The sequence below is a fragment of the Pongo abelii genome, chromosome X (genome assembly GCF_028885655.2).
Source record: "Pongo abelii isolate AG06213 chromosome X, NHGRI_mPonAbe1-v2.0_pri, whole genome shotgun sequence".
Classification (NCBI taxonomy): domain Eukaryota; kingdom Metazoa; phylum Chordata; class Mammalia; order Primates; family Hominidae; genus Pongo; species Pongo abelii.
In genome coordinates this window covers 2,513,035-2,540,617 of record NC_072008.2, presented here as the reverse complement: position 1 = coordinate 2,540,617, position 27,583 = coordinate 2,513,035, and the positions used below count along the sequence as shown (strand labels likewise).

Here is a 27,583-nt window from a genome sequence, read left to right as displayed (position 1 = left end):
CCTCAACTCTCAGCCTTGATCTTTCTAGAGGTCAAAAGAGTTAAAAATAAAACAAAACAAACAAACAACAAAGGGAGAGCCAAAGATACAAAAAAAGAATTACGTGAGAGGGTAATGAGCAAAACAGCATCACTCAAAAACAAAAGGATGAGTCACAGAAAAGATGGGGAGGGATCCAGGGCACAGTGATTAATCAAAAGGAGTAATTTCAACAGCTGTCCGATGAAAGAAACAAAGATAAAAATAGCAATTGTAATTAGCCGGGCGTGGTGACGCGCGCCTGTAGTCCCAGCTACTCGGGAGGCTGAGGCAGGAGAATCGCTTGAACCCAGGAGGCAGAGGTCGCACTGGGCCGAGATCGCACCATTGCACTCCAGCCTGGGCGACAGAGTGAGTCCCTATCTCAAAATAATAATAATAATAGTAATAAAAGAAAAAAAAAGGGCCCATCTAGCATTCTCCGTCCCAGACTTAGAGTACAAGTCCAGCATCCGGAACAGACATTTCAAACACCAAGCTTTGAGAAACTGAAATCGCAACTTGATTGCTCTGGGCAGGTCCTAAGACCCTTCCCGACGAAAAGAAAAGGGGCTCCCTGTGCTCAAGCCTAACTGGGTTTATTTTTTATTTTTATTTATTTATTTTTTGAGACGGAGTGTCACTCTGTCGCCCAGGCTGGAGTTGCAGTGGCCGTGATCTCAGCTCACTGCAACCTCCACCTCCCGGGTTCAAGCAACTCTCCTGCTTCAGCCTCCCGAATAGCTGGGACTACAGACGTGAGCTACCACACCCAGCTAATTTTTGTATTTTTACTAGAGACGGGGTTTCACCATGTTGGCCAGGCTGGTCTCGAACTCCTGACCTCAGGTGACCCACTCGTCTCGGCCTCCCAAACTGCTGGGATTCCAGGCGGGAGCCACCGCGCCCGGTCAATCAGCTCCTCCTTAGCCCAGGCCTCCCCGTGTGACGACCTGGGAAAACCTGTTTCCACGCGCAGGTCCCGGAGGTCCCGAGAGCCAGGAGATGACGCGGCGAAGGAGGGGCGGGCGCCCGGCCCAGATCCCGCAGCTGAGAGGGCGGAAGCCTTGGCACTAGCGGAGCCCGGGCGCGGAGTGCGCTCTGGGCCAGCGCTCGGCCATGCGATCCGCCGCGCGGAGGGGACTCGCCGCGCCCGCCGCCAGGTGCCAGGGACCCCGGGACGCGGCCCACACTAAGGCCTGGGGTGGGGGCCTGGGGAGGGGGTCGCGAGCACGGCGAGGGGCGCTCCGGACGAGCCTGGGCCCCTGTAAAGGGCGTGGTTGTGTCCGGCGCCTTGTAGTCCCCAAAATGTAGCTGGAGGCGCGTTCTGTGCCCGGGAAAGACGCCAGACAGCAGAGCCCAGGGATAGGGGGCGACTGAGGGGACGAGGGGGGTGGAGGAGACCTAACTGAAGGGAAGGCGGAAGGGCAGGGAAAGAGAACAAAGGCGGAAGGGAAGGGAAGGCGGAGGAAGGCTGGCCGGGACTCGCAGGGAGCGGAAACTGGGCCGGTCACGCCCTGCTGGGTCCTCCGCCTTCCAAGCCCAGCTACACCGCTGCCCGGATTTGGCCTTCAAAGGCTCCCTAAGACCCGCCCCGAACCGCGCCCCCCGCTCCGCCCCACTAAGACGCGCCCCGTCCCGCCCCAAGGCTCCATCCCCCGAAGCGTAGCCGTGCCCGCCCCACTTCCTAAGAGGCACCCCGTCCCGCCCCCAACCCCCAGCTCGATGCCCTCCAGCACGGCCGTGTCCCCCGGGTCCACTAAGACGTTCCCTGTCCCTCCCCAACGCCCCGTCCTCCCGAGCACAGCTGTGGCCCCCTCCCGATTTCTAAGAACGCCCCTTCCCGCCCCCCGCCTCTTCGGCCCCACCATGACATGCTCCATCCCGCCCCCCGGCCCTTTGCCTTCCCAGCACGGCTGTGCCTCCCCATCATCCCACTAAGACGCGCCCCGTCCTTCCCCCAGACCCCATCCTCCCAAGCATGACTGTGACTCCCCTCGACACGGTCGGTAAGACACGCCCCTTTCCCCCCGTGGGCTTCACTGGGCGCACTCCCCCCAGCACCGCCGTGCCTACCCCGGTCACCTCCCAAGACTTCTCTGTCCCGTCCCCATCTCCACCACAAGCGCGGCCGTCACTTCCCTCTGGCCATGCCCCGGCCCCTTGGCCTTGTGCCACTCCATGTCCGCACCCTCTAGCACCGCCATGCCCCGCTGCACTTCCTAAGGTGCGCCGGGTCCTGCATTCCTGGCTTCATTTGCGCCCCAGTGCCACCGGTAGAGGGTCGTGACTGCAAGTTGTCCAGGTTCTTGGCGTTTTGAACAAAGAATTGGACAAAACGCCCAGCAAAGAAAGAATGAAGCAGCAAAAGAAGGAAAGCAGGGATTTATTGAAAACAAAAGGACACGTCACAGTGTGTGAGCCGACCAAGCAGCGGCTCAACGGCCCGGGTACATAATCTTCTTGGGTCCAAATACCCCCTAAAAGTTTCCCATTGGCCACTTCATGCTCACATGTAACTGAAGTGGTGGCCCGCGATCAGTCTGATTGGTTGAAGACAGCAGCCAACCAGAGGCTGAAGTTACAAAGGTCACACTCCTGTGCAAACATCTGATTGGTTGCAAAACCCAACTAATCAGGGCCTAGGGTGAAGTCACAAAGTTGCAAACGAAGACTAGACCCGAAATCAGTCCGACTGGTTGCAGACAGCCAGTCTACTATCTACCCAATAGAAAAGGTCAAAGGGAAGCCTTGGGTCCTTTTGTTACTTAGGCATGGAAAAGTAGGATTTTCCCTCCAGGCGAGGTGGCTCATGCCTGGAATCCCAGCACTTTGGGAGGCCAAGGCGGGTGGATCACCTGAGGTCAGGAGTTTGAGACCAGCATGGCCAATATGGTGAAACCCCGTCTCTACTAAAAATACAAAAATTAGGCCGGGCCTCTATTAAAATTACAAAAAAATTAGCCGGGCGTGGTGGCGGGCACCTGTGATCCCAGCTACTCGGGAGGCTGAGACAGGAGAATCCCTTGAACCCTGGAGGTGGAGGTTGCAGTGAGCCCGGATCATGCCATTGAACTGCAGCCTGGGCAACAAGAGTGAAGGTCCATCTCAAATAATGATAATAATAATAATTAAAATTTAAAAAAAAAAGGAAAGTTAGGATTTTCCTTTCAATTTAGTTCTAGGAAGCCGGCATGAAAAGCCTTAGGTTCCCTGCCTCCAGACCCTATTCTCCTGCCTCAGCAGCGCTGCCGTGCCTCTCGCCACCCTCCAAGACACGCCCCGTCCTGTCCCCTTCTGCAGCCATTGCCCTGCTGGCCACACCGGATCCCTCCCCATGGCCTTATTCCTCCCCTGCCCCCCAGCACAGCCGTGTCCCCCCACACCCTGAGATACACCCCTCGTTCACGTCCTCCCCGGAAAGCACGGCCATGATCCCCCAACACTAAGACACCACCTATCCACTGCAGTTCAAGGACTGCTTGAATCAATCCTCCCACCTCAGAATCAGGCAGAGGTTGCTGTAAGCCACCATCATGCCACTACACTCCAGCCTGGGCAACACAGCAAGACCCCATCTCAAAAAAAGAAAACAAAGAATAATAAAGCAGATTGGTTGTTTCAAAGTTACTTTTCTTACAGGGTTAAAGCATGGGAGACTTTCTTAGCTCAGGTGAACTACACATCTTCTTGCTTACTCAAATCTTCTGTTTTTTGGAAAACTGGCCTGTTTCCCTGTTCAGCTTGATGATGTGGCAGTTAGCACAAGTGACTCCATTCCAGTTTGTTCTGACCTGTATGGTCTAGTGTAGCAGGCCAGGTCTCACTAATGCAGGCCTCCATAACAACTGTTTCAGCACTGACTGAGTGGTGAAGTTACATACTAAAAGCTGAAACAACCAGTGCCTTTATGCAAAGGCTGGGATGTAACAAAAGCACACAAAGAGTTTTGCCCAGGCCTCTCCTGGGCCTTTGAAGCATGACGACACAACGAAGGAATTCTTAACGGGGCCCATTTAGGATTAAACAAGTTTTATTGTGGGTCTGAAGAAACTCCCCAGACCTCCACAAACAAGCTTTGTTGGGGACTAAAGGAACTCCCCAAAACTCTATGATTTAGCAGGAGACAAGATAAGGGTAATCACCCCAGCACCTGGACTCATCTAGATTAAGTAAATTCACTGAGGCTCCAGAGGAAGGTCTTCAGGACTCAGATCTTAATTACAGATTAGAAGAAGTTAATCACTTATGTCTTTAGATAAATGCACACTTACACTTAGACATATAGCTTTGAAGGTATATAAGCTCTGGAAAGCTTTGTAATTTTGAGTTGGTTGGGAAAGAATTTCCAGGCCTTCCTCCTGTAACTGGTTACAGAATTAAAAACTCTCTTCTTTCCCAGTTCATCTGCATCTCTCTATTGGGTCATGAGAAATAGCAGTCTGACCCTCAGTTTGGTCCAGGGACACTAGTGCAGGAATTCAGGCCAAGACAATAACCTCCCGTAAAGCTGAACGTCTTAATTTAGTGGTAAGACCTTCGCCTTCCCAGCGAGCTGCCTTGAAATGCCTGCTTCCCTTGCCAAATTGTAGATAGTCATTTCTGTGTTTTGCTTTTCTCTCCAGGGACTCTTTGCCGGTGCTACTGTTTTTATGCTTGCTTCTGAAGACGTGTGAACCTAAAACTGCAAATGCCTTTAAACCAAATATCCTACTGATCATGGCGGATGATCTAGGCATTGGGGATCTCAGTTGCTATGGGAACAATACACTGAGGTACAGTTGGTTGTTGCTATTGGTGATGATGTTATGTGAGTTTGACTGAATGGTGCATTTAAAATCTGCCTGGAGAAATTAGGAACCTCCTTAGTTCCTCAGAAGTCAACAAAAAACTACCAACAGGTAAAAAGTCCCTTTTAAATGATGTGGAACTGCGGTGAGTGGGTGAATGTATTACTACCACAAAATGGGTAGCTTAAAACAACGGAAATTTGTTCTCCCAGGTCTGGAGACCAGAAATCTTAAATCCAGGTGTGGGCAGGGCCGGGCTCCCTCTGGGGGCCCTATGGGAGGATCCTTCCTGACTTTCCCAGCTCCTGGGGGCTCCAGGTGTCCCTGAGCTTGTGGCCGCCTCACTCCAGTCTCTGCCTCCGTCTCCACGGGGCCTTCTCTGTGTCTGTGTCCTAATCTCCTCATCCTATAAGGATACCGGCCATTGTAGCAAGGCCTGCCCACTGTAAAGATCTCATCTTCTGTTGATTACGTTTGCAAACAACGTCTGTTGTGGGCTGAATTCTGGCCTGCTCCAAATTTGTAGGTTGAAGCCCTAACCACCAGTACTTCAGCGTGTGACCATATTCAGAGATGGGGTCTTTGAAGAGGTAATTAAGTTAAACTGAGGTCCTTAGGGTGAGCCCTAATCTGATATGGATTACTAAAAGAGGAGATTAAGACACCAACAGAGCTCCCTGAGAGGCTGTAGGGGAGGACCCTTCCTGCCTCTCCTAGCTCCTGGGGGCTCCAGGCATCTCTGGGTTTGTGGTGACATCACTCCAGTTTGTGCCTCCGTCCCCACGTGGCCTTCTCCTCTGTGTCTGTGTCTCCTCCTCTGTCTCTCAGAAGGACACTGGTCATTGCATCTAGGGCCCTCTCTAAACCAGGATGATCTCATCTCGGGATACCTAACTAATAACATCTCCAAAGACAGTTTTTCTAAGCAAGGTCTCACGCACAGGTTTGGGGGGTCAGCACGTGGACAGATCGGTTCGCAGACCCCCATTCAGCCCACTGCAGTGGCATGTGCAAACACAGAGTAGTAGCCTCTATGCCAACCTTACCAGCAGAGCGCTTGAGTGGTGCTCACGTGCTTTCTGCAACAGGAGAAAAGGTGAGAAAGCTCATTATTCCATTTGGTGGGCTTTTCTCCTAGAAGGACCACCCCAGAATGCAGGCTTCATGTGCTTTTCAATAGCTGCCAACCTCAGGAGCGGTCCCCGCAGAGCAGGGCCTCCCTTCTTTGCAGTGGACATTGCAGCACCTGCAGCTGTCTGCCCAGTGTGGGCCGAGCACGGTGGCTCCCGCCTGTCATCCCAGCATTTTGGGAGGCCAAGGAAGGTGGATCACTTGAGCCCAGGAGTTTGAGACCAGCTTGGGCAACATGGCAAAACCCTGTCTCTATGAAACATACAAAAAATTAGCCAGGTGTGGTGGCGCACGCCTGTAGTCCCAGCTACTCAGGAAGCTGAGAGTGGAGGATGGCTTGAGCCCGGGAGGTGGAGGTTATGGTGAGCTGAGATTGTGCCACTGCATTCTAGCCTGGTCCACAGAGCAAGACCCTGTCTCTAAATCAATCAGTCAATCAATCAATCAGTCTGCCCCCTGTCCAGGGATCCCCTTTCGAACACCCTGAGCAGGCCTGGTTGTAATTCACAGAACATGCGGTTCATCTGTTTACAGTGTACAGTTCAGGGACTTTTAGTCTATTCACAGAGCTGTCCATCTGTCACCACAAACCATGTTAAAGCATTTACATACCCCCAAAGAAACTCTGCATCCCCTTAGCCATCACCTCCAGCTAGGAGCGAATCTGTGTCCCCTAAACGCCTATGTTGAAGTCCTAACCCCCAGGACCTCAGACTGTGACTCTATTTGGAGACTGAGTCTTTAGAGAGGTGATTCAGGTAAAATGAGGTCACTAGGGTGGGCCCTGATCCAATAGGACTAGGGTCCTCATAAGAAGAGGAGATAAGGACACAGACACACATAGAGCAATGACCACCTGAGGACACAGGGAGAGGATGGTGTCTACGAGCCCAGGAGGGTGGCCTCAGGAGGAACCAGCCCTGCCCATGCTTGATCTCAGACTTCCATCTCCCAGAATGTGAGAGAATAAATGTCTACTGGGTTTGTTTTTCTGTTTTATTTTGTTTTGTTTTTTGAGACAGGATCTCACTCTGTTGCCCAGGCTGGAATGCAGTGGCGTGATCACAGCTCACTGCAACCTCCATCTCCTAGGCTCTCACCTCAGCCTCCTGAGTAGCTGAGACTACAGGCACATGCCACCATGCCCAGCTAATTTTTGTTTGTTTTGTAGAGACAGGTTTTCACTATGTTGCCAAGGCTTGTCTCGAACTCCTGGCCTCAAGTGATCCACCCACCTTAGTCCCCCAAAGTGCTGGGATGACAGGCGTGAGCCCCTGTGCCCAACCAATATCTGGTGTTGAAGCGGCCAGGTGTGTAGGACTTTGTTATGGCAGCCCCAGCTAACGCTCCTCCAACTGTCTCAGCACCCTAACCCTCAGCCTCTGGCAGCCACTAATATACTTTCCATCTCTATAGACTCCCCTGTTAGGGACATTTCATACAGATGGAATTATATAACCTGTGGTCTTTTATGTCAGGATGCTTTCACAGAACACAGTGTTTTCAGGGTTCCTCCCTGTGGCAGCAAGTGTCAGTACTGTGCCTCAGGCCTTGCAGTGGCTGAGTCATATTCCATAGATTCCATTCTATGTGGATACCTCTTTTGGCTCCTTTTCTCTCTCTTTCTTTCTTTTCTTTTCTTTCTTTCGTTCTTTTTTTTTTTTTTTTTTTTTGAGACAGGGTCTCACTCTGTTCTTTCACCCAGGCTGGAGTGCAGTGGTGCAATCTCGGCTCACTGCAACCTCCGCCTCCTGGGCTCAAGCTATTCTCCTGTCTCAGCCTCCCGAGTAGCTGGGATTACAGGCGTGCACCACCTTGCCTGACTAATTTTTGTATTTTTTTTAGTAGAGACGGGGTTTTACCATGTTGGCTAGGCTGGTCTTGAACTCCTGACCTCAAGTGATCTGCCCGCCTAGGCCTCCCAAAGAGTTGAGATTACGGGCATAAGCCACCGCACCCGGCCCTCAGTTTTTTGATATCTGATGCTGAACGCTTTTAGGCCTCTTGTCTCTGTGCTCCACATCTGGATGAGCAGATAAGAAAGCACAGGGACTGTCTCCTTTGGTGCTGATGGCAGATTCAGACCATAAACGCCCCCACCCTTGCATGGGAACCCTCATCCCAGCCCCACACCCTCACCACAATTAAAAACATAAATCTCCTTTCTTTGCTTCCTTATTTCACATGAGCTTGGAAGGCCTGCCCTGCTCTCCCCGGAAAGCCTCGTTATATGAGTCATAAATTGTCTCATATACTTTGTGTGTGTGTGTGTGTGTGTGTGTGTGTGTGTGTGAGATGTCATCCATCTCAACATCAACACCAAACTTAGGATAGGGGTCGATCTACCGCTACAGGAGACCATAATGCAACTAATTCTGAAATCCGGTGAAGTCTTTGCAGTCTATTCCTGTGCCTTTCAGAGCAGGGATTTGCTTAAGCCAAATGCATGTCTCCCTTCCAACAATGACATTTGTGTGCTTTGCTCAGAACGCCGAATATTGACCAGCTTGCAGAGGAAGGTGTGAGGCTCACTCAGCACCTGGCGGCTGCCCCGCTCTGCACCCCAAGCCGAGCTGCATTCCTCACAGGGAGACATTCCTTCAGATCAGGTTGGTGTCATGGAGATGATGGAGAAATGGGCACATCTGTGTGCACTCATTCTGTCATCTGTAACAGTTGAGCACTGATGGTGAAGATATAGGGGCAGTGGTACAAAGATCATCTGCAATTCATCATCTTCCTTGTATTTATGTAAAGAATATTGTATTGTGTGCATACACATAAAAGTTGTGATCATTAGGATGTGAACAGAAAAACCAAGGTCTGTGGAATATTTTAAAGAGGTTTATTCTGAGCCAGTGTGACTGATCACAAGACCAAGTGTCTCTTAGAGAGAGCAAAGTTTCCCCAAGTTGAGAATCACTGTGATATAGATAGATGATAGATAGATAGATAGATAGATAGATAGATAGATAGATACATAGATAGATGATAGATAATTGATAGCTAGATACATGCTACATGGATGATAATGATAGATAATGGATGATTGATAGCTAGATATCTAGATGATGATGATACATAATGTTAGATGATTGATAATGATGTGATAGATGATTGATAGCTAGATAGCTAGATAAGAGATGATTGATAGATAATGATAGATGATAGAAAGATAAGTGATAGATGATAGATAATGATAGCTGATTGATAGCTAGATGATTAATGATAATGATAGATAATAGATACATACATAGATGGATAGATATAGATGATAGATGATGGATACATATTGAGATAGACAGGTGACAGGTGATAGCTAGGTAAACAGATAGATAGACATATGATAGATCACATAGAGTCTGTCATCCTAAGGTAGGGTGTCTCTGTTTTGGCATGATGGGCATTTGGGGCTAGATGATTCTCTGTGGTGGGGCTGTTCTGTGCACTGTATGTAGGGTCTTGAGCAGCATCCCTGGGCTCCACGCACCCAATACGAGTAGCACCACACCCCACCCTTTCTGAGTTGTGACACCACAAACATCTCCAGACATTGGCCATGCTTATTATTTCGAGAATAGCGTGATAGATAAGTAGGTAGGTAGGTAGATAGATAGATGACAGATGATAGATGGGTAGATAATTGATAGCTCCATACATGATAGATGGATGATAGATAATAGCAGCTTGGCTTGGGTGCACAAATCCAGATCTCAGACACCAAATCCCTCTGGTTGAGAAGTGCTCCTCTAGAGAAGGGAAAGTAAATTCTTCCTGTCTTCCCTGCCCCACAGGCATGGACGCCAGCAATGGATACCGGGCCCTTCAGTGGAACGCAGGCTCAGGTGGACTCCCTGAGAACGAAACCACTTTTGCAAGAATCTTGCAGCAGCATGGCTATGCAACTGGCCTCATAGGTGTGGATATGTGGGAGCCTCACATTATACGGTGGTTGGGAAGATTCATGATAAAAAAGATCCCAGGCCAGGCACGGTGGCGCACGCCTGTAATCCCAGCTACTTAGGAGGCTGAGGCAGGAGAATCGCTTGAACCCGGGAGGCGGAGGTTGCAGGGAGCCGAGATCGTGCCACTGCACTCCGGTCTGGGTGACAGAGCAAGACTCTGTCTCAAAGAATAAAAAAAAAATCCTGTTTTCCTGCAAAGGAAAACAATCCTGTGTCCTCTGAATCGGAAGTTGGTGCCTGGTCCATCTCATGCCTATTGGATTGTCCCCAGTTTTTCATGAGTTTTTTTTCTTTTTAAATTCAAAATCCTAGGAGATTGCCCTCTTTTCTTCTCTGGACCTATCAGTCTTCAGCTTGTTCCCATTTATCACGACCTTCTTCAGACATTAGCCTTCTCTACATGGCCACTCACCATCTCAAAACCCCCAGAGTTAACAAACACTGCCTTTCTTTAGACAATAAACTCTGGCAGGGGCAGAACACCCTCTTTATAACAGATAGCATGTCAGGGGTCTCCAAGACCACCCAGTATAAGAGACAGCATGTCAGGGGTCTCCAAGACCACCCAGTATAAGAGACAGCGTGTCAGGGGTCTCCAAGACCACCCAGTATAAGAGACAGCGTGTCAGGGGTCTCCAAGACCACCCTTAAGTTCGGAAAGTTGCTAGGAGGACTTGGCATGCAGTTGTGCTCATGGGTGATTTATGACAGTCAAAGGAGGTGAGGCAGAATCAGTGAAGGGAATTACACGGAATGAAGCCCAGGGCAGACCAGACACAAGCTCCCAAGAATCCTCCCGCAGTGGGATCACACAGGATGCACCATATTCCTCCAGAAATGAGTTTCAACAACACGCATGGAATGCTGTCTATTAGGGAAGCTCCCGGGAGAATCAGCGCCCAGGGGTTTCTGTTGGGGGCTGGTCCTGCAGGCACTCACTGCCTGGCACCTACCTGAATTCCAGACTCCCAGAACCAAAGGAGGTGTTTAGCATGAACCATGTTGCTTTTGCATATAGTTTAGGCACAGTCAGCTTATTATTTTAATAGTGTGAGTTCTCCATTGGAAATCCAGATCTCAAACACCAGCCACGGGGAATCTTACAAGACAGCCTTTGTAAGGGGCACTAGCTCAGCCCTGCCCCTTAAACTCCTTTCTGCACGGAGAGGAAAGGAGGGAGACGTTGGTTTATGCCGCCAAGCACCAGGCAGTCTGCTGGTTACCTCCTTCATTCCTTACCCAGCCTGTGGGTTTAGAGGTGCTGTCCCTGTCATACACATGAGAACATGGGAGCTCACTGGTGAGGTCACCTGCCCCGACCTGGTGGTGGAATCTCTGTGCAGGGTCCCCAGTTCCTCTCTGTGCTTTTCTCACACTCAAAGCCACTGTCCCATTCACAGGAGCTGCAACACCCCAACTTGTTCAAAGCTGTGGTTTTCTAAAGGAGGACAACCATTGTTCCTCCTTTTCAAGTTTCCTGCCACTTTATTTTTATTTTAAATTTTTTTTTAAGTTTTTTCTTCTTTTATTTATTATTTATTTTTATTTTTTTGAGATGGAGTCTTGCTCTGTCCCCTAGACTGGAGTGCAGTGGCACGATTGCAACTCACTGCAGCCTCCGCCTCCTGGGTTCAAGCGATTCTCCTGCTTCAGCCTCCTGAGTAGCTGGGACCACAGACATGTGCCACCATGCTCGGCTAATTTTTTTTGCATTTTTAGTAGAGCCACGGTTTCAGCATGTTGGCCAGGCTGGTCTCGAACTCCTGACCTCAAGTGATCCACCTACCTTGGCCTCCCAAAGTGCTGGGATTACAGGGCCAGTGCTTTAGACTGTGAAAGTCTGTGTATCTCCTACTCTGAGGGTGGATTTATTCTTTCTTTCTCTCTTTTTTTTATTTTTACCTTTATTTTCATTTTTATTTTTTGAGACGGAGTCTCGCTCTGTCGCCCAGGCTGGAGTGCAGTGGCGCGATCTCGGCTCACTGCAACCTCCACCTCCCGGGTTCACGCCATTCTCCTGCCTCAGCCTCCCGAGTAGCTGGGACTACAGGCGCCCGCCACCTGTATTGTATTTTTTTAGTAGAGATGGGGCTTCACCGTGTTAGCCAGGATGGTCTCGATTTCCTGACTCGTGATCCGCCCGCCTCGGCCTTCCAAAGGGCTGGGATTACAGGCGTGAGCCACTGCGCCCGGCCGAAAGTCTTAAACCTTTAATCACTTGTCAAGGGTTCTGACATGGATACATTCATTAGTCTTCACGGATCAGAATGCGTTCATTTAAACACAGGTATTCAATCCATTCATTGCCTTTCCATTTCCAGTTTTGCTCTTTGCAGACTTTTCTTTTCCTGCCGACGCGGAATGATTCCGAGGTTCTTTGCAGCAGACAGGGCTGCTTCAAAGCGGGTCTGTGTTGAACGTTTGCGTTTCTTTTAGGAAAATGGCACCAGGGTGTGAATTGTGCATCCCGCGGGGATCACTGCCACCACCCCCTGAACCACGGATTTGACTATTTCTACGGCATGCCCTTCACGCTCACAAACGACTGTGACCCAGGCAGGCCCCCCGAAGTGGACGCCGCCCTGAGGGCGCAGCTCTGGGGTTACACCCAGTTCCTGGCGCTGGGGATTCTCTCCGTGGCTGCCGGCCAGACCTGCGGTTTCATCTCTGTCTCCGCGAGAGCAGTCACCGGCATGGCCGGCGTGGGCTTCCTGTTTTTCATCTCTTGGTACTCCTCCTTCGGGTTTGTGCGACGCTGGAACTGTATCCTGATGAGAAACCATGACGTCACGGAGCAACCCATGGTTCTGGAGAAAACAGCGAGTCTTATGCTAAAGGAAGCTGTTTCCTATATTGAAAGGTGAGCAACCATCACATCTTAAAGAGGAGATGGGGCTGGACGCGATGGCTCATGCCTGTCATCCTAGCACTTTGGGAGGCCAAGATGGGACGATCTTTTAGCCCAGGTGCTTTAGACTAACTTGGGCAACATAGGAAGACAAGTTCTACAATAAATGAAATCATTAGCCAGACATGGTGGTGTGTACCTGCAATGCCAGCTACTCAGGAGGCTAAGGTGGGAGGTTCACTTCAGTCTCGGATGTCGAGGCTGCAGTAAGCAATGATCACACCACTGTACTTCAGCCTGGGTGACAAGAGTGAGACCCTGTCGCTAAAAAAAATAAAAATAAAGTTTAATTGAAAAAAAGAGGCGGTAACTGCTCAGAGCATCTGAGAGTCTCCTTATAATCTTTGGGATCTCAGACACCAACCCTCGGAGGAGATGGGTTTGCAGAAGCCAACCTTTTCATGTGGCTGCGTTTCCCATATGAGAGTCTCGAAGTGGATGTCATGTGATGGCTCGAATAGCATTGACATACACGCCATTGGGTTCTGTACATTTTTATTGACAGTTTTTTAAACTTTTCTTTTTGCATTCTTTGTAGAGATGGGGTCTCACTATGTTGCCCAGGCTGGTCTCAAACTCCTGGGCTCAAAGAATCCTCCCATCTTGGCCTCCCAAAGGGCTAAGATTACAGAAGTGAGCCACTGTGCCTGGCCTTTTTCTAATGTCTTTTTTTTTTTTTTTTTTTTTTGAGACAATGTCTCACTATATGGCCCAAGCTGGTCTTGAATTCCTGGGCTCACGCCATCCTCCCACCTCTGCCTTCCGAAGTGCTGGGATTATAAGCGTGAGCCACCGTGCCTGGCCCTTACTTTTTAATTTGTACAAATGTATGGGGTATGTGTGAAATTTCGTTACGTGTATACACTGAATAACGATCAAACAGCATACTTAGGGTGTCCATCTCCTGAGTACAATACATTTTGTTAGGTTTGGTCACCCTACTGTGCTATCAGACATTGAACGTACTCCTTTAACCTTACTGTATGTTTGTACTCTTTAAACCACTTCTCTTTGTCCTTCACCCTTCCCAGCCTCTGGTCTCTATCATTCTATTCTCTATCTTCATGTGATCAATTTTTTTTTAGCTCTCACATATGAGTGACAACATGCAGTATTGGTCATTCTGTGCCTGGCTTATTTTAGTTAACACAGTGACCTCCTGTTTCATCTGTATTGCTGCAAATGACAGGATTTCATTCTTTTTGATGGCTGAATAGTATTCCATCACGTACATATACCAGATATTCCCTTTTTTTTCTGAGACAGGGTTGGCTCTGTCACCCATGCTGGAGAGCAGTGGTGTGATCGTGGCTCACTGCAACCTCTGTCTCCGAGGCTCAAGCAATTCTTGTGCCTCAGCCTCTTGAGTGGCTGGGATTATAGGCACCTGCCACCACACCCTGTTAATTTTTTTATTTTTAGTAGAGACGGGGTTTCACCATTTCACCATGTTGGCCAGGCTGGTCTTGAAATCCTGACCTCAACTGAGCTGCCAGGCTCAGCCTCCCAAAGTGCTGGGATTACAGGCTTGAGCCACTGTGCCCAGCCTCCATTCTTTTTTATGGCTGAATAGTATTCCATTGTGGACATATACAATATATTCTTTTTTTTTTTTTTTTTTTGAGACAGGGTCTGGCTCTGTCACCCATGCTGGAGTGCAGTGGTATGATCACGGCTGACTGCAAGCTCCACCTCCCGGGCTCAAGCCATCCTCCCACCTCAGCCTCCCAAGTAGCTGGGACCACAGACTCAAGCCACCACGCCCAGCTAATTTTTCTATTTTTGGTAGAGATGGCATTTCACCGTGTTGCCCAGGCTGGTCTTGAACTCCTGGCCTCAAGTGATCCTTCCGCCTCAGCCTCCCAAAGTGTTGGGATTACAGGCATGAGCCACCACGCCTGGCCCACCATCTATTCTTTCTGTGTTCACCCACTGATGGACTCAGAAGGTGATCCCCTGCCTTGGCTCTTGTGAATAGTGCTGGAGTGAACATATGGGTGCAGGGCTCCCTTTGATGTACTGTGTATTCTGTGTATTGTCAAGGAGGTTTTCTTCTTTCAGACACAAGCATGGGCCATTTCTCCTCTTCCTTTCTTTGCTGCATGTGCACATTCCCCTTGTGACCACGAGTGCCTTCCTGGGGAAAAGTCAGCATGGCTTATACGGTGATAATGTGGAGGAGATGGACTGGCTCGTAGGTAAGTCAAGGTACCACGGAGCCTCACTACACCCTCGGCCTCAGGTTTGAACATAGGGCATAACAGACTGGCCATCTGAATATGAACCAAGTTGCAATAAAGAATAAGGGCGGTGGCTCACGCCTGTAATCCCAGCACTTTGGGACGCCAAGGCGGGTGGATCACCTGAGGTCAGGAGTTTGAGACCAGCCTGGGCAACATGGTGAAACCTTGTCTCTACTAAAAATACAAAAATTAACCCGGCGTGGTGGTGCACACCTGTAGTCCCAGCTACTTGGGAGGTTAAGGTACAAGAATCGCTTTAACACAGGAGGCAGAGGTTGCAGTGAGTTGAGATCGCACCACTGCACTCCAGCCTGGGTGAAAGATCAAGACTCCGTCTCAAAAAAAAAGAAAAGAATAAGAGTTACTCTTAGCACTTTGGGAGGCCCAGATGGACAGATCACTTGAGGTCAGGAATTCAAAACCAGCTTGCACAACATAGTGAGACCCCATCTCTACAAAAATAAATGCTTAGCCAGGCATAATGGTACATGCCTGTAGTTCCAGGTACTCAGGAGGCTAAGGCAGGAGGATTGCTTGAGTCTGGGAAGTCAAGGCTGCAGTGGGCTGAGATTGCACCACTGTACTCCAGGCTGGGCAAGAGTGAGACCCTGTCTCTTTAATAATAATAATAGTACAAAGAATGGGGGCAGAACACACTCCCATATCATTTATTTGCTCCTTCAGTATTCCCAATTACTTGGTCTAATTCTGCACAAAATCAACCTTCTACACAGCCAGTGACTTAATGTCATCATCAGAAGTTACCAAAAGTGAAGCAATAAAGTTAATGTTCAGGACAATGCGGAGACACTGTCTTCCTTCTATGGCCTTCAGGAAACCTGGAGAGGACCAGTGAGGCTGTAGATTCTTAAAAGAGCACAGACATTAAAATTCTTGCAGAATCTGAATGTGTCTCCTGAGACAAGCATAGTGATAGAGTTCACAGTCTTAAAAGTCTGCATTTTCAGGTGGGGCAAAGTGGCTCATGCCTTTAATCCCAGCATTTTGAGAGGCTGAGGCAGGGAGATGGCTTGAGGCCAGGAGTTCAAGACCAGCCTGGGCAACATAGTGAGACCCCCCCCCCGCCATCTCTACAAAAAATCTAAAAAATTAGACAGCCATGGTGGTGTGCACCTGTGGTCCCAGCTACTCCGGAGGCTGAGGTGGGAAGATCGTTTGAGCCCAGGAGGTTGAGGCTGCAATGAGCTATAATTATTGCACCACTGAACTCCAGCCTGGGCCACACAGCGAGACCCTGTCTCCAAAATAAAAGAAATAAAAGACGAAGAATAGGGAGAAAAACTTCTGTCATATCATTTATTTGGTCCTTCAGTATTTCCGATTACTTAGTCTAATTTTGCACAAAATCAACTGTATTAGTCCATTCTTGCAAAGAAATACCTGAGACCGGGTAATTTAGAAAGAAAAGAGGTTGGATTGGCTCACGGTTCTGCAGGCTGCATAGGAAGCATGGCGGCATCTGCTTCTGGGGAGACCTTGGGGAGATTTGCTCATAGTGGAAGGCGAAGGGGGAGCAGGCATCTCATGGCAGGAGCAGGACCAAGAGAGGAGAGGAGGAGCCTCACACTTTTAAACAACCAGATCTCAAGAGAAGCTACTCCCTCTGCAGCACCAAGAGGGGGATGGTGCTCAACCATTCATGAGAACTCTGTCCCCATCATTCAGTCACCTTCCTCCAGGCCCCACCGCCAACACTGAGGATGACAATTCCACATGAGATTTGGGCAGGGACACACATCCAAACTATATTGTCAACCTTCTACACAGCCAATGACTTAACGTCCTCATTAGAAGTTACAGAAACTAAAGCAATAAAGTTTGGGACAATGCAGAGATGTCACCTTCCTTCTATGGCCTTGAAGAAACCCTGGAGAGGACCAACGAGGCTGCAGATTCTTAAGAGAGTGTAGATATTAAAATCCTTGCAGAATCTGAACATATCTCCTGAGACAAGCATAGTGATAGGGCGGGATTGGTTCATAGTGTAAACCAAAAATAAATTCAAAGGCCCCCCACAACCATCTGAATGGATACCCTCCTTTGCCAGGGCACCCTAAAATTTAACCCGAGAGACTGGTTCATGCCATGACGGGAAGAGGAGGTTGGACTTGCCTCATTCTACGCCCCCAGCATGAACATCCACACAGACCTTAACTCTGATAAGAAACATTTACAATCGATTTTCTCTGAAGCCTGCCACCTAGAGGCTTCATCTGCATGACAAAACCTTGGTCTCCACAACTCCTTATCATAACCCAGACATTCCTTTCTATTGATAACTCAATCAATTACCAATGAGAATATGTTTAAATTCCCCACTTCCAGTTGTTCCACCTTTCCAGCTCAACCAATGTACATCTTACGTGTAGTGATGGATGTCTCATGTCTCCCTAAAGTATACAAAACCAAGCTTTGCCCCAGCCACGGTGGGCACATGTCATCAGGGCCTCCTGAGGCTGTGTCATTCTTAACCTTGGCAAAATAAACTTTCTAAATGGATTGAGACCTGCCTCAGGTACTTTTCAGTTTACAGCAGGCTTCAAAGTCTGCATTTTCAGAGCTACAGATGACCTTGTGGTTTATATCATTTTGACTTTCAGTGCTTTCAATGACCAGTGGCCTCCAGGGATAAAGCAATTGCTTGGTTTGCAGGGCGTCCTCTGCGCTGCTGAGCCATCAGCCTCCAATATGCCAATGCCCATAGATGCTAGTTACAGCCCTGCTTCCTCCTACATAGACAGGGTTCTGTCATCACTGAGTCTCACCATTTCCCTCTCCCCAGTGTCTTTATTATGTGACACACACACACGGCACTGTGTTTAAAAAAGCATGCCCATTGGCAACCTCTTGGCGTTGTGTGTTCATTCTGTGTTTTGTATTGGTGGTATCTTGGGGTCGACCGAAAGAGTCAAACTCTGTAAAATATTTGGAGAGATTTATTCTGAGCCAAATATGAGTGACAAGTGGCCCGTGACACAGCCCTCAGGAGGTCCTGAGAACATGTACCCAAGGTGGTCGGCATGCAGCTCAGCTTTATACATTTAGGGAGACATACGGCATCAATCAATATGTGTAAGACGTACCTTGGTTCGGTCCAGAAAGGCAAGACCACTGAAAGGGGGGCTTCCAGGTCAAAGGCGGATCTACAGATTTTCTGATTGGCAGGTGGTTGAAAGAGTTATTATCTGAGAATCAATAGAAGGGAATGTCTGGGTTATGATAAGGGGTTGTGGAGGCCAAGGTTTCATGATGCCAAAGAAGCCTCCAGGTAGCAGGCTTCAGAGAGAATACATGGTAAATGTTTCTTATCAGACTTGAAGAGTCTGTTCTATCAGTCTTTTTTTTTTTTAAAAACAGGGTCTCACTCTGTTGCCCAGGCTGGAGTGCATGGTGTGATCTTGACTCATTGCAGCCTTGACCTCCCAGGCTCAGGCGATCCTCCCACTTCAGCCTCCCGAGTAGCTGGGACTACATTCAAGCATGTGCCACCATACCTGGCTAATTTTTGTATTTTTTGTAGAGACAGGGTTTCACCATGTTGCCCAGGCTGGTCTTGAACTCCTGAGCTCAATCGATCTTCCTGCCTCGGCCTCCCAAAGTGCTGGGATGACAGGCAGGAGCCACTGTGCCTGGCCTCCTCTCAGTCATAGGTCTCTGTTTTAATGTGAATGCTGGTCAGTTGCACCTGAATTCCAAAGGGAGGAGGGTATCATGATGCATGTCCACCACTCCCCCCGCCCCCACTACTTTCCATCATGGCCTGACCTTGTTTTTGCTTTTTGTTTCTTTTGGTTTTTTTTTTTTTTTGAGATGGAGTCTCACCCTGTCGCCCAGGCTGGAGTGCAGTGGTGTGATCTTGGCTCACTGCAAGTTCCGCCTCCTGGGTTCACACCATTCTCCTGCCTCAGCCTCCCAAGTAGCTGGGACTACAGTCTCCTGCCACCATGCCTGGCCAATTTTTTGTGTTTTTAGTAGAGCTGGGGCTTCACAGTGTTAGCCAGGATGGTCTCAATCTCCTGACCTCGTGATCCGCCTGCCTCAGCCTCCGAAAGTGTTGGGATTACAGGCATGAGCCACCACACCTGGACCTCTTTGGGGTTTTTTTTGAAACAGTTTCACTCTGTCACCCACGCTGGAGTGCAGTGGTGCAATCTCACCTCACTGCAACCTCTGCCTCCTGGGTTCAAGCGATTCTCCTGCCTCAGCCTCCCGAGTAGCTGGGATTACAGGCGTGCACCCCCCACACCTGCCTAATTTTTGTGTTTTTGGTAGAGATGAGGTTTCACCATAATGGCCAGGCTGGTGTTGAACTCCTGGCCTCAGGTGATCCACCCACCTCAGGCTCCCAAAGTGTTGGGATTACACGTGTGAGCCGCCAGGTCCGGCCTGACCTAGTTTTTCAGGTTAACTTTGGAATGGCCTTGGCTGAAGGGAGAGTCCATCAGTCAGTTGGGGGGCTTCGAATTTTATTGTTGGTTTGCATTTTAAACAGTCCTGTGGTATCACAGTGATTAGCTATGTCTTACACTTTGGGATCACATCGTAACCATGGCCTCCGAGTAAGTGTAGTCTCTTCTTTTGACTTCCTGGCAAGAGGTGCCTCATGCAGAAAGGAAGAAGTGCATTGAACTAGTGGATGCTGCTTTGTTTTCTTGGTCCTGAAACTTTCCATTTTCTGTAAAGGTAAGGTTCTTAATGCCATCGAAGACAATGGTTTAAAGAACTCAACATTCACATATTTCACCTCTGACCATGGAGGACATTTAGAGGCAAGAGATGGACACAGCCAGTTAGGGGGATGGAACGGAATTTACAAAGGTGAGTTGTGGACATCGGGGACACATATGCATTTGACCAAATAGCTGCCACCACTGAGGGGCCCAGAACAAGTTGAACTGAAAATGAATTTGCTCATTTCAAGAAGAATGCATTGAGCACCTACTGTAGTACAAGTTCTACCTAGATGAGCAGGACAGGCAGATAAAAAGTCACATCCCCTCCCTTTAAAGGGTTTACATTTTAGTAGAATACAGAGAAGTATAAATAAATAATTCAGATAAAATTAAAGTTTATTTTATTATATTCTTAATTTGTGAATATTTAATAAAATTACTATTTTAATATTTTAAATGCATCAATTAATACTGATGCATAATATTAATGCACATTTTAAAAATTATTGATAGTTAACAAATATTTTTAAATTATTAAATTTAATGAATATTTTAATACATTCTTTTATTCTAAATAAAGGTAGCATAGATTGACTAGAACAATCAGCCACAGCGACCCACCGATATTCAAGAGGCCAGGGAGTAGCATGATTCTGGAAATATTGCTGTGGCTGTTTTTGGGAAGCTGAGGCTGCCTCAGTGTGCATGTGTGCGTATTCACATACCTATGCACAAATACATCCAGATGTGTGTATAGACTGTTGGGCAGTTTCCGGCAAAATCCTAACAATGTCTTTTACTTACAGGTGGGAAGGGTATGGGAGGATGGGAAGGTGGCATCCGCGTGCCCGGGATCTTCCGCTGGCCCGGGGTGCTCCCGGCCGGCCGAGTGATTGGAGAGCCCACGAGCCTGATGGACGTGTTCCCTACTGTGGTCCAGCTGGCGGGTGGCGAGGTGCCCCAGGACAGGTATGTGGAGATAAGGCCGCCTGTTCCCTGATTTTTTGTAATTGTTTTTAGTTTTTTTTATTATTATTTCAATAGGATTTTGGGGAACAGGTGGTGTTTGGTTACATAAATAAGCTTTTTTTTTTTTTTTTTTTTTTTTGAGACAGTCTCACACACTTGCCCAGGCTGGAGTGCAATGGCACGATCTCGGCTCACTGCAGCCTCTGCCTCCTGGGTTCAAGCAATTCTCCTGTCTCAGCCTCCCGAGTAGCTGGGATTACAGGCATGCACCACCATCTCCTTTACCCACGTGACCATGTGTCTTGGGGTCTGTTATGATTAAAAGTAAGAACAGGTTGGGTGCAATGGCTCATGCCGATAATCCTAGCACTTTGGGAGGCTAGATGGGCGGATCCCCTTAGGTCAGGAATTCGAGACCAGCTGGCCAACATGGTGAAACCCCATCTCTACAAAATATACAAAAATTGGCCGAGTGTGGTGGCTTGTGCCTATAGTCCCTGCTACTCAGGGGGCTGAGGCATGAGAATCACTTGACCAGAAGGCAGAGGTTGCAATGAGCTGAGATTGTGCCACTGCACTGCAGCCTGGGCGACAGAGCAAGACTCTGACTCATAAAAAAAAAAAGGGTAAGAAAAGCCAACCTAGGAATGTGGGCTGTCCAGCTGGTATTTGAAGGCTTTGTGTTGACATCCAAGGTGACAGTGCTGTGTGTTGGGGTGTGTGTGTGTGTGTGTGTGTGTGTGTGCATGTGCACTCTGCTTATGCAGTGCTGCATAACAAATGGCCCCAACACTTACAGACACTGTGTCTTGAAATAACCACATGTATCCTGCTCAGCAACCTGCAATCTGAACAGCGACTGGAGAGACAGCTCATCTCTGCTCCATTTGCTGGGGAGCCTTGCATTCTGGGAGAGGTGTTCCCAGGTGCAAAAGGCTGCCTGGGAACCCGTGGTCTGACTCTGCTCTGTGTTCTCTTCATGAAATCAGGGTGATCGATGGCCACAGCCTGGTGCCCTTGCTGCAGGGAGCTGAGGCACGCTCGGCACATGAGTTCCTGTTTCATTACTGTGGGCAGCATCTTCATGCAGCACGCTGGCACCAGAAGGACAGTGAGTACACTCTGCCCACAGCCGGGGTTGTCCAGAGAAACAGCCAATAGGATGTGTGGATATGTGGATGGATGGATGGATGGATGGATGGATGGATGGACAGATAGCTATAGAAATACAGATAGATAAACCAATGAGTAGATTATAGATAGATGATGAGGGGGGAGAGAGAGAGAGAGAGATGATAGATACGTAATGGATAGATGATGGATAGATAGATAGATGAGATGGATGATGGATAGATAGATAAGATAGATAATGGATAGATAAGATAGATGATGAATGGATAGGTAGATGATAGATAATGAATAGATAGATGATGGATAGATATTTAAGATACATGATGGATGGATAAATATACAGATATGTAAGATAGATGATAGATAAGATACATGACTGATGGATAGATAAGATAGATGATAGATAGATAAGATAGATGATGGATAGATTAGATAGATAGATAGATAGATAGATAAAAAGTAGAATCAGTTCATGGATGGATGAATAGATGGATGGACAGATAGATGGATGAAAGGTAGATAGAGATATCTGGTGGGCTGTTAGAAAAAGGAAAGATAGATGGAGACATAGTTAGATAAATAGATGATAGATGGTAGATAGGTAGATGATGATAGGTATGTAGGTAGCTAGATAGATGGTAGATAGATGATAGATAGATAGATAGATAGATAGATGATAGGTAGATAGATAAACAGATAGATGATAGGTAGGTAGATAGAGGATTGATAGATAAATAGATAATGTTAGATAGATGAGATCGATGGGTAAGATAAATGGATGGATTGATAGATAAATAGGTAGCGATAAATAGATAAGTACCCAATCATGCTGTTTAAAATATCATGGTTGTTTCTGTGTAGAAAGGTAGTAGATCGACGTTGAACAGTTTCAACATAGGGGAAAGGGTAAGAATTAAGGAACCTCTATGATTCTGATTTCTGAAAGCAGCCACAGTGAGTGCTCTGCAATGAGTCCCTTTGCCTGGGGCATGCAATGTAGAGACACAAACGGACACACACATGGGCGCACGCGCGCACACACACATGCTCTGACTTAACAAGCTGAAGGCTGTGATTGTGTGAACTGCCTCGTGTCCCCCCTCCTTTTCATTGAACAGGGAGGTTCACGCTGATTCCACAGGGCTGACACCTGCATCCTGTGTTCACACCTGCGTGTGATTTCTGCCACCCTGACTCCCTTCTTGTCTGCCTCCAGGTGGAAGTGTCTGGAAGGTTCATTACACGACCCCGCAGTTCCACCCCGAGGGAGCGGGGGCCTGCTACGGCCGAGGCATCTGCCCATGCTCCGGGGAGGGCGTGACCCATCACAGACCCCCTTTGCTGTTTGACCTCTCCAGGGACCCCTCTGAGGCACGGCCCCTGACCCCCGACTCCGAGCCCCTGTACCACGCCGTGATAGCAAGGGTAGGTGCAGCGGTGTCAGAGCATCGGCAGACCCTGAGTCCTGTGCCCCAGCAGTTTTCCACGAGCAACATCCTGTGGAAGCCGTGGCTGCAGCCCTGCTGTGGACATTTCCCATTCTGCTCATGCCATGAGGATGGGGATGGCACCCCCCAAATGCCAGGACTGTGAGAGAGGATCCAGGAGAGCCTGACTGCGTTGCAAACAAAATTCTCCAAGCTTGGTTCTATCTTCAGCTTCCCTTTTTGCAAGGAACATGCCCTGGACTGAGAGTGGGTCCCCACTTTCTTTTTTTTTTTTTTTTTTGAGACAGAGTGTCGCTCTGTCCCCCAGGCTGGAGTACAATGGCGCGATCTCTGCTCACTGCAACCTCCGCCTCCCGGGTTCAAGCGATTTTCCTGCCTCAGCCTCCTGAGTACCCAGGATTACAGGCACCAGGCACCTGCCACCATGCCTAGCTAATTTTTGTAGTTTTAGTAGAGAGAGGGTTTCACCATGTTGCCCAGGCTGGTCTCGCACTCCTGACCTCAAGTCATCCACCTGCCTCAGCCTCCCAAAGTGCTGGGATTACAGGCATGAGCCACTGCGCCCATGTAGGGTTTCCATTTCCTGATTTGTGAAATAAGACTATCCCAGTAGGCACCCACTGATGCCTCCTCTTCCTCTTCTAAATCTCAGGGTTCGTCATTGTGCCAATGCCCGATGTTTTCACCCCTCCATCTTAAAGCATTGTTGCAATTTCATCACCTAGATGACATAACAGCCTTACAAAAGGACAGGGAAGAGTGTCTGTTCCTACTCTCACACAGTGGAGGAAAGTTAAAGCCTCTCAGTCTCTGTTTATGAGGACTCATTGATCTCAAAGAATTGATGCATTTTTCATACATTAGGGTCTGTGTCCATGTGTCTTCCTGATATTGTTATAGAAATGGCTTCAGGCTGCTGGTAACAGATGCTGGGGAAAAAGAATGCCTTAAACAAAGCCAGGCACGGTGACTTACACCTGTAATCCCAGCACTTTGGGAGGCTAAGGTGGGAGGATCACTTGAGCCTACCCAGCCTGAGCAGCACAGTGAGACCTCATCTCTACAAAAAACAAATAATTAGCTAGATGTCATGGCACACAGCTGTAGTCTCAGCTACTTAGGAGGCTGAGGCGGGAGGATTATTTGAGCCTGGGAGGTCAAAACTGCAGTGAGCTAAGATTGCACTACTGCACTCCAGGCTGGGGGACAGAGTAAGACCCTGCCTTAAAAAAAAATGCCTTAAAGAAAAGAATAAGAGAAGGGTGTGTTCTCTTCCAAGTAGTGAGCTGATCAAGGGGAAGCAACCCAAGACTAGCAGGCTCTTTTCAATTCCCAGCTCTGCCACTCTTAGCATGGCAGAGAGTTGGCCTCATTACGCCAGTGTGGCTGCCACAGTGCCAGACATCACATTCCAGGCAGTGGAAAGGAGAAAGAACCAAAGGGCTCCCTTTCTCTTGAAGCAGTCCCTGTGAGGGGGGATTATCTGGAAGCCCAAACCCAATTTCTGCTTCCAACCATTATCCATAGAAACAACTGGAAGTTGAGAAGTGCAGTCTTTTAGGTGGACACCTGGCTGCCCTGTATGAAACCAGAATTAGGTTGGTCAGCAGGAAAACAAGAAAACACTTACTGTGTTGACTGAGGTTTTTGATGCATCGCTTTATTGTCAAATTAAATGACTGTATCTCATTCTGCACTGAAACACGTACTACCATTGCCTATAATTGGCAAATGATCCTCAGAGGCACAGAAGATGCCCTGATGGAAAGTTTGCCCCTTGGGCAAAGAGGCAGCCGTGGGAACCTTCAGACATACAGAGAGAAGGAAGCTTTTCTTCCTACATTCCTCAAATAGCTAAGATTTGACCAATGTGTTTTCTAAGTCAATCCTAGTGTGTTTCCTCCTCACCTCTTCCCTCTGTGGCTTTGATGATGGAAGTGTAGTCCTAACCTACTGCACAGCTGGGACCCCCTGCCCCTAGATCCCAATACTGGGGATGGGAGGACCTTGCACTATTCCCCTCAGTCCATCTATCGAGGTCTTTGCAGGAAGCATACTGGGAATTGAAACGAGAGCCTAAATGACATCTAAGAAAGGTAGTGTTCAATACCAGGTATTAGATGAGGATGGGATTCTAAGGACATCAGTGGGAGGCAGGGAGCCACCTTCAGACCTCGGCATGGAAGCTTCCAAAATCCAGAGGAAGAGGCAACGGGCTGTCCACAGCAGTGAGAGTCACAGGTAGAAGAATCATCACAGCCCTGCTAACCAGGCAGCAGATGCCCCTCTCCCCTGGCTCCCTGTGTCCAAATCCTACAGGGGCATCTGTTGGCTGAACTCAACCTGAAGCCAAAGAGAAGATGAGTGGAGAGAGGCAACATTTATAGAGCTTAGGTTTCTAGGGCTGGAGAGGGATCTGGAGGGACACACAGGAGACACCTGGCATAACCAAAAAATGACAAAAAAAAAAAAAAAAAAGAAACATCTATGGAGCATGGGACACGGGGGGTGGAGGCAGCTAAAAGCCATCTCATCTTTCACTGTATTCAACAAGCCCATTATAACAAGTCTTTCATGCTCAACCATTCAAACAATCCCAACAATCCCAGCCTAAGAATTTCTTGGCATTTGATGAAAATGGCTGTGGGTTTTGCTATCTTTAAGCTCCCTGGGAAGCAGGATATAAGCCCAGGGCTGGCAGGCTCTTTCTAGCTACCTGCTCTTGCACATAGAGTTTGCCTCATGGTTGCAAGAAGGCTGCCATAGCTCCAGATGGCACATAGACATTCCAGGCAGCAGGAAAAAGGAAGGAGCACTTAACTGAAGGAGGTCAGGGAGTTGGTTAGTCTCCACCTGAAGAAGACAGCCATGAACCAGCTTCAGTTGACTAACGGGCTCCTGTGAGTGCATCTTTGGACTTTTCTGTAGGTTGAAATCTAGATGTGGTATGTGTCTTAAAGCAGCCACCAACTCCTCCCATTACCTTCCAAGTGAGCCCAACTACACGATGGAGCCTCTTCCCTGCCCTTGGATCTGGGCTGAGCCTCTGACTTGCGTTGACCAACAGAATGCAGTGAAAGTGATGCCGATACTACCCTTCCTGCCCTAGACTTGGGATACCTGGCAGCTATATTCTTCCATTCCTTAGGACTTGCAAAAACGGGTCTCAACATGCCTTCCCAGAGCCATGAGATGTTTATTTGCCCATTCATTGATCTGAGACGTGAGTGTAAGGAGTTTAAATCAACCTCTTAATAAAGTTGCTGCAGTCCAGGGGGTAGGTACCTGTGGACGGCTCTGCGAATAGGACAGTCACATTTCTTGGGAATCAAGTGCATCCCTAGGCTGGCAGTGCAGCAGAAACACTGAATAAAATATGACAAATCTCCCTGGATGGTGTCATTTGTTTGTTTTTATTTCCCATCCGCAATCCTACTTTTCCACCTCCACCCCTTCACCCCCCAGCTTTGAAGGAACTCACCTGGCATTGCTATTCACTATTCATGGAGAGAGGACTGAACAATCCAAACTCCCCCATTCTGAAAAACTTAAGTCACAGTCACAAGTGTACTCCTGTGCTTTTAGGGTTATACAGGGGAGAGAGGGAGACTGGGAATAAGAATGCCTTAAACAAGAGAAAGATGTGTTCTCTCCCAGGTAATGGGAGTCACAGAGGAAGCAATCCAGGGCTGACAGGTTCTTTCCAGCTTCCTGCTCTTGCACATAGGGTTTGCCTCGTGGTCACAAGTTGGCTGCCACAGCTCCAGGCAGCATGTAGACATTCCAGGCAGCAAAAAGGAGGAGGGTGCAGTTAACTGAAGGATGTCAGGGAGCTGGTTAGTCTCCATCTAAAGGGGGCAGCCTTGAGCCAGCTTCAGTTGACTAACTTGGGCTGCTGTTGGTGTATCTTTGGACTTTTCTGTAGGTTGAAATCTAGATGTGGTACATGAATTACAGCTGCCAAGTCCTCCCATTACCTTCCAAATGAGCCCAGCTACAAGTTGGAGCCTTTTTCCTCCCCTTGGATCTGGGATGAGCCTCTGATTTGCATTGACCAACAGAATGCAGCAGAAGTCATGCTGATACTATCCTTCCTGCCCTAGACTTAGGAGACCTGGCAGCTTCTGACTTCTCTCTTATGGACTCAAGAGCCCCCATGTAAACAAAAAGTTCATCTGCCCTTCTGGAGAGAACAGATGGGGAGAAAGAGAATGAGAGAGAGAGATTGAGAGAAGAAGGAGAAGGGAAAGAGGAGGAGAAGAAAAAGAGAGAGAGAGAGGACCTGA

The 27,583-nt window shown here is 48.4% G+C and overlaps 1 protein-coding gene across 2 annotated transcripts; it reads left to right on the top strand.

Moving 5' to 3' along the window:
* The first annotated feature begins 990 nt into the window (after positions 1–990).
* ARSD (arylsulfatase D) lies at positions 991–26,689 on the top strand. Of its 2 annotated transcripts, XM_009234566.4 has the most exons (10): positions 991–1,181; positions 4,644–4,793; positions 8,427–8,548; positions 9,734–9,856; positions 12,341–12,764; positions 14,874–15,010; positions 19,760–19,894; positions 20,556–20,718; positions 21,708–21,829; positions 23,066–26,689. In XM_009234566.4, exons 1-10 carry the CDS (start codon positions 1,138–1,140, stop codon positions 23,440–23,442), a joined length of 1,797 nt encoding a protein of 598 aa, XP_009232841.1. In that variant the 5' UTR covers positions 991–1,137; the 3' UTR covers positions 23,443–26,689. The 2 variants fall into 2 exon arrangements, with proteins under 2 accessions (XP_009232841.1, XP_024097305.1); XM_024241537.3 differs by lacking the exons at positions 19,760–19,894; positions 20,556–20,718; positions 21,708–21,829; positions 23,066–26,689 and adding an exon at positions 15,790–18,853.
* The last annotated feature ends 894 nt before the right edge of the window (positions 26,690–27,583 follow it).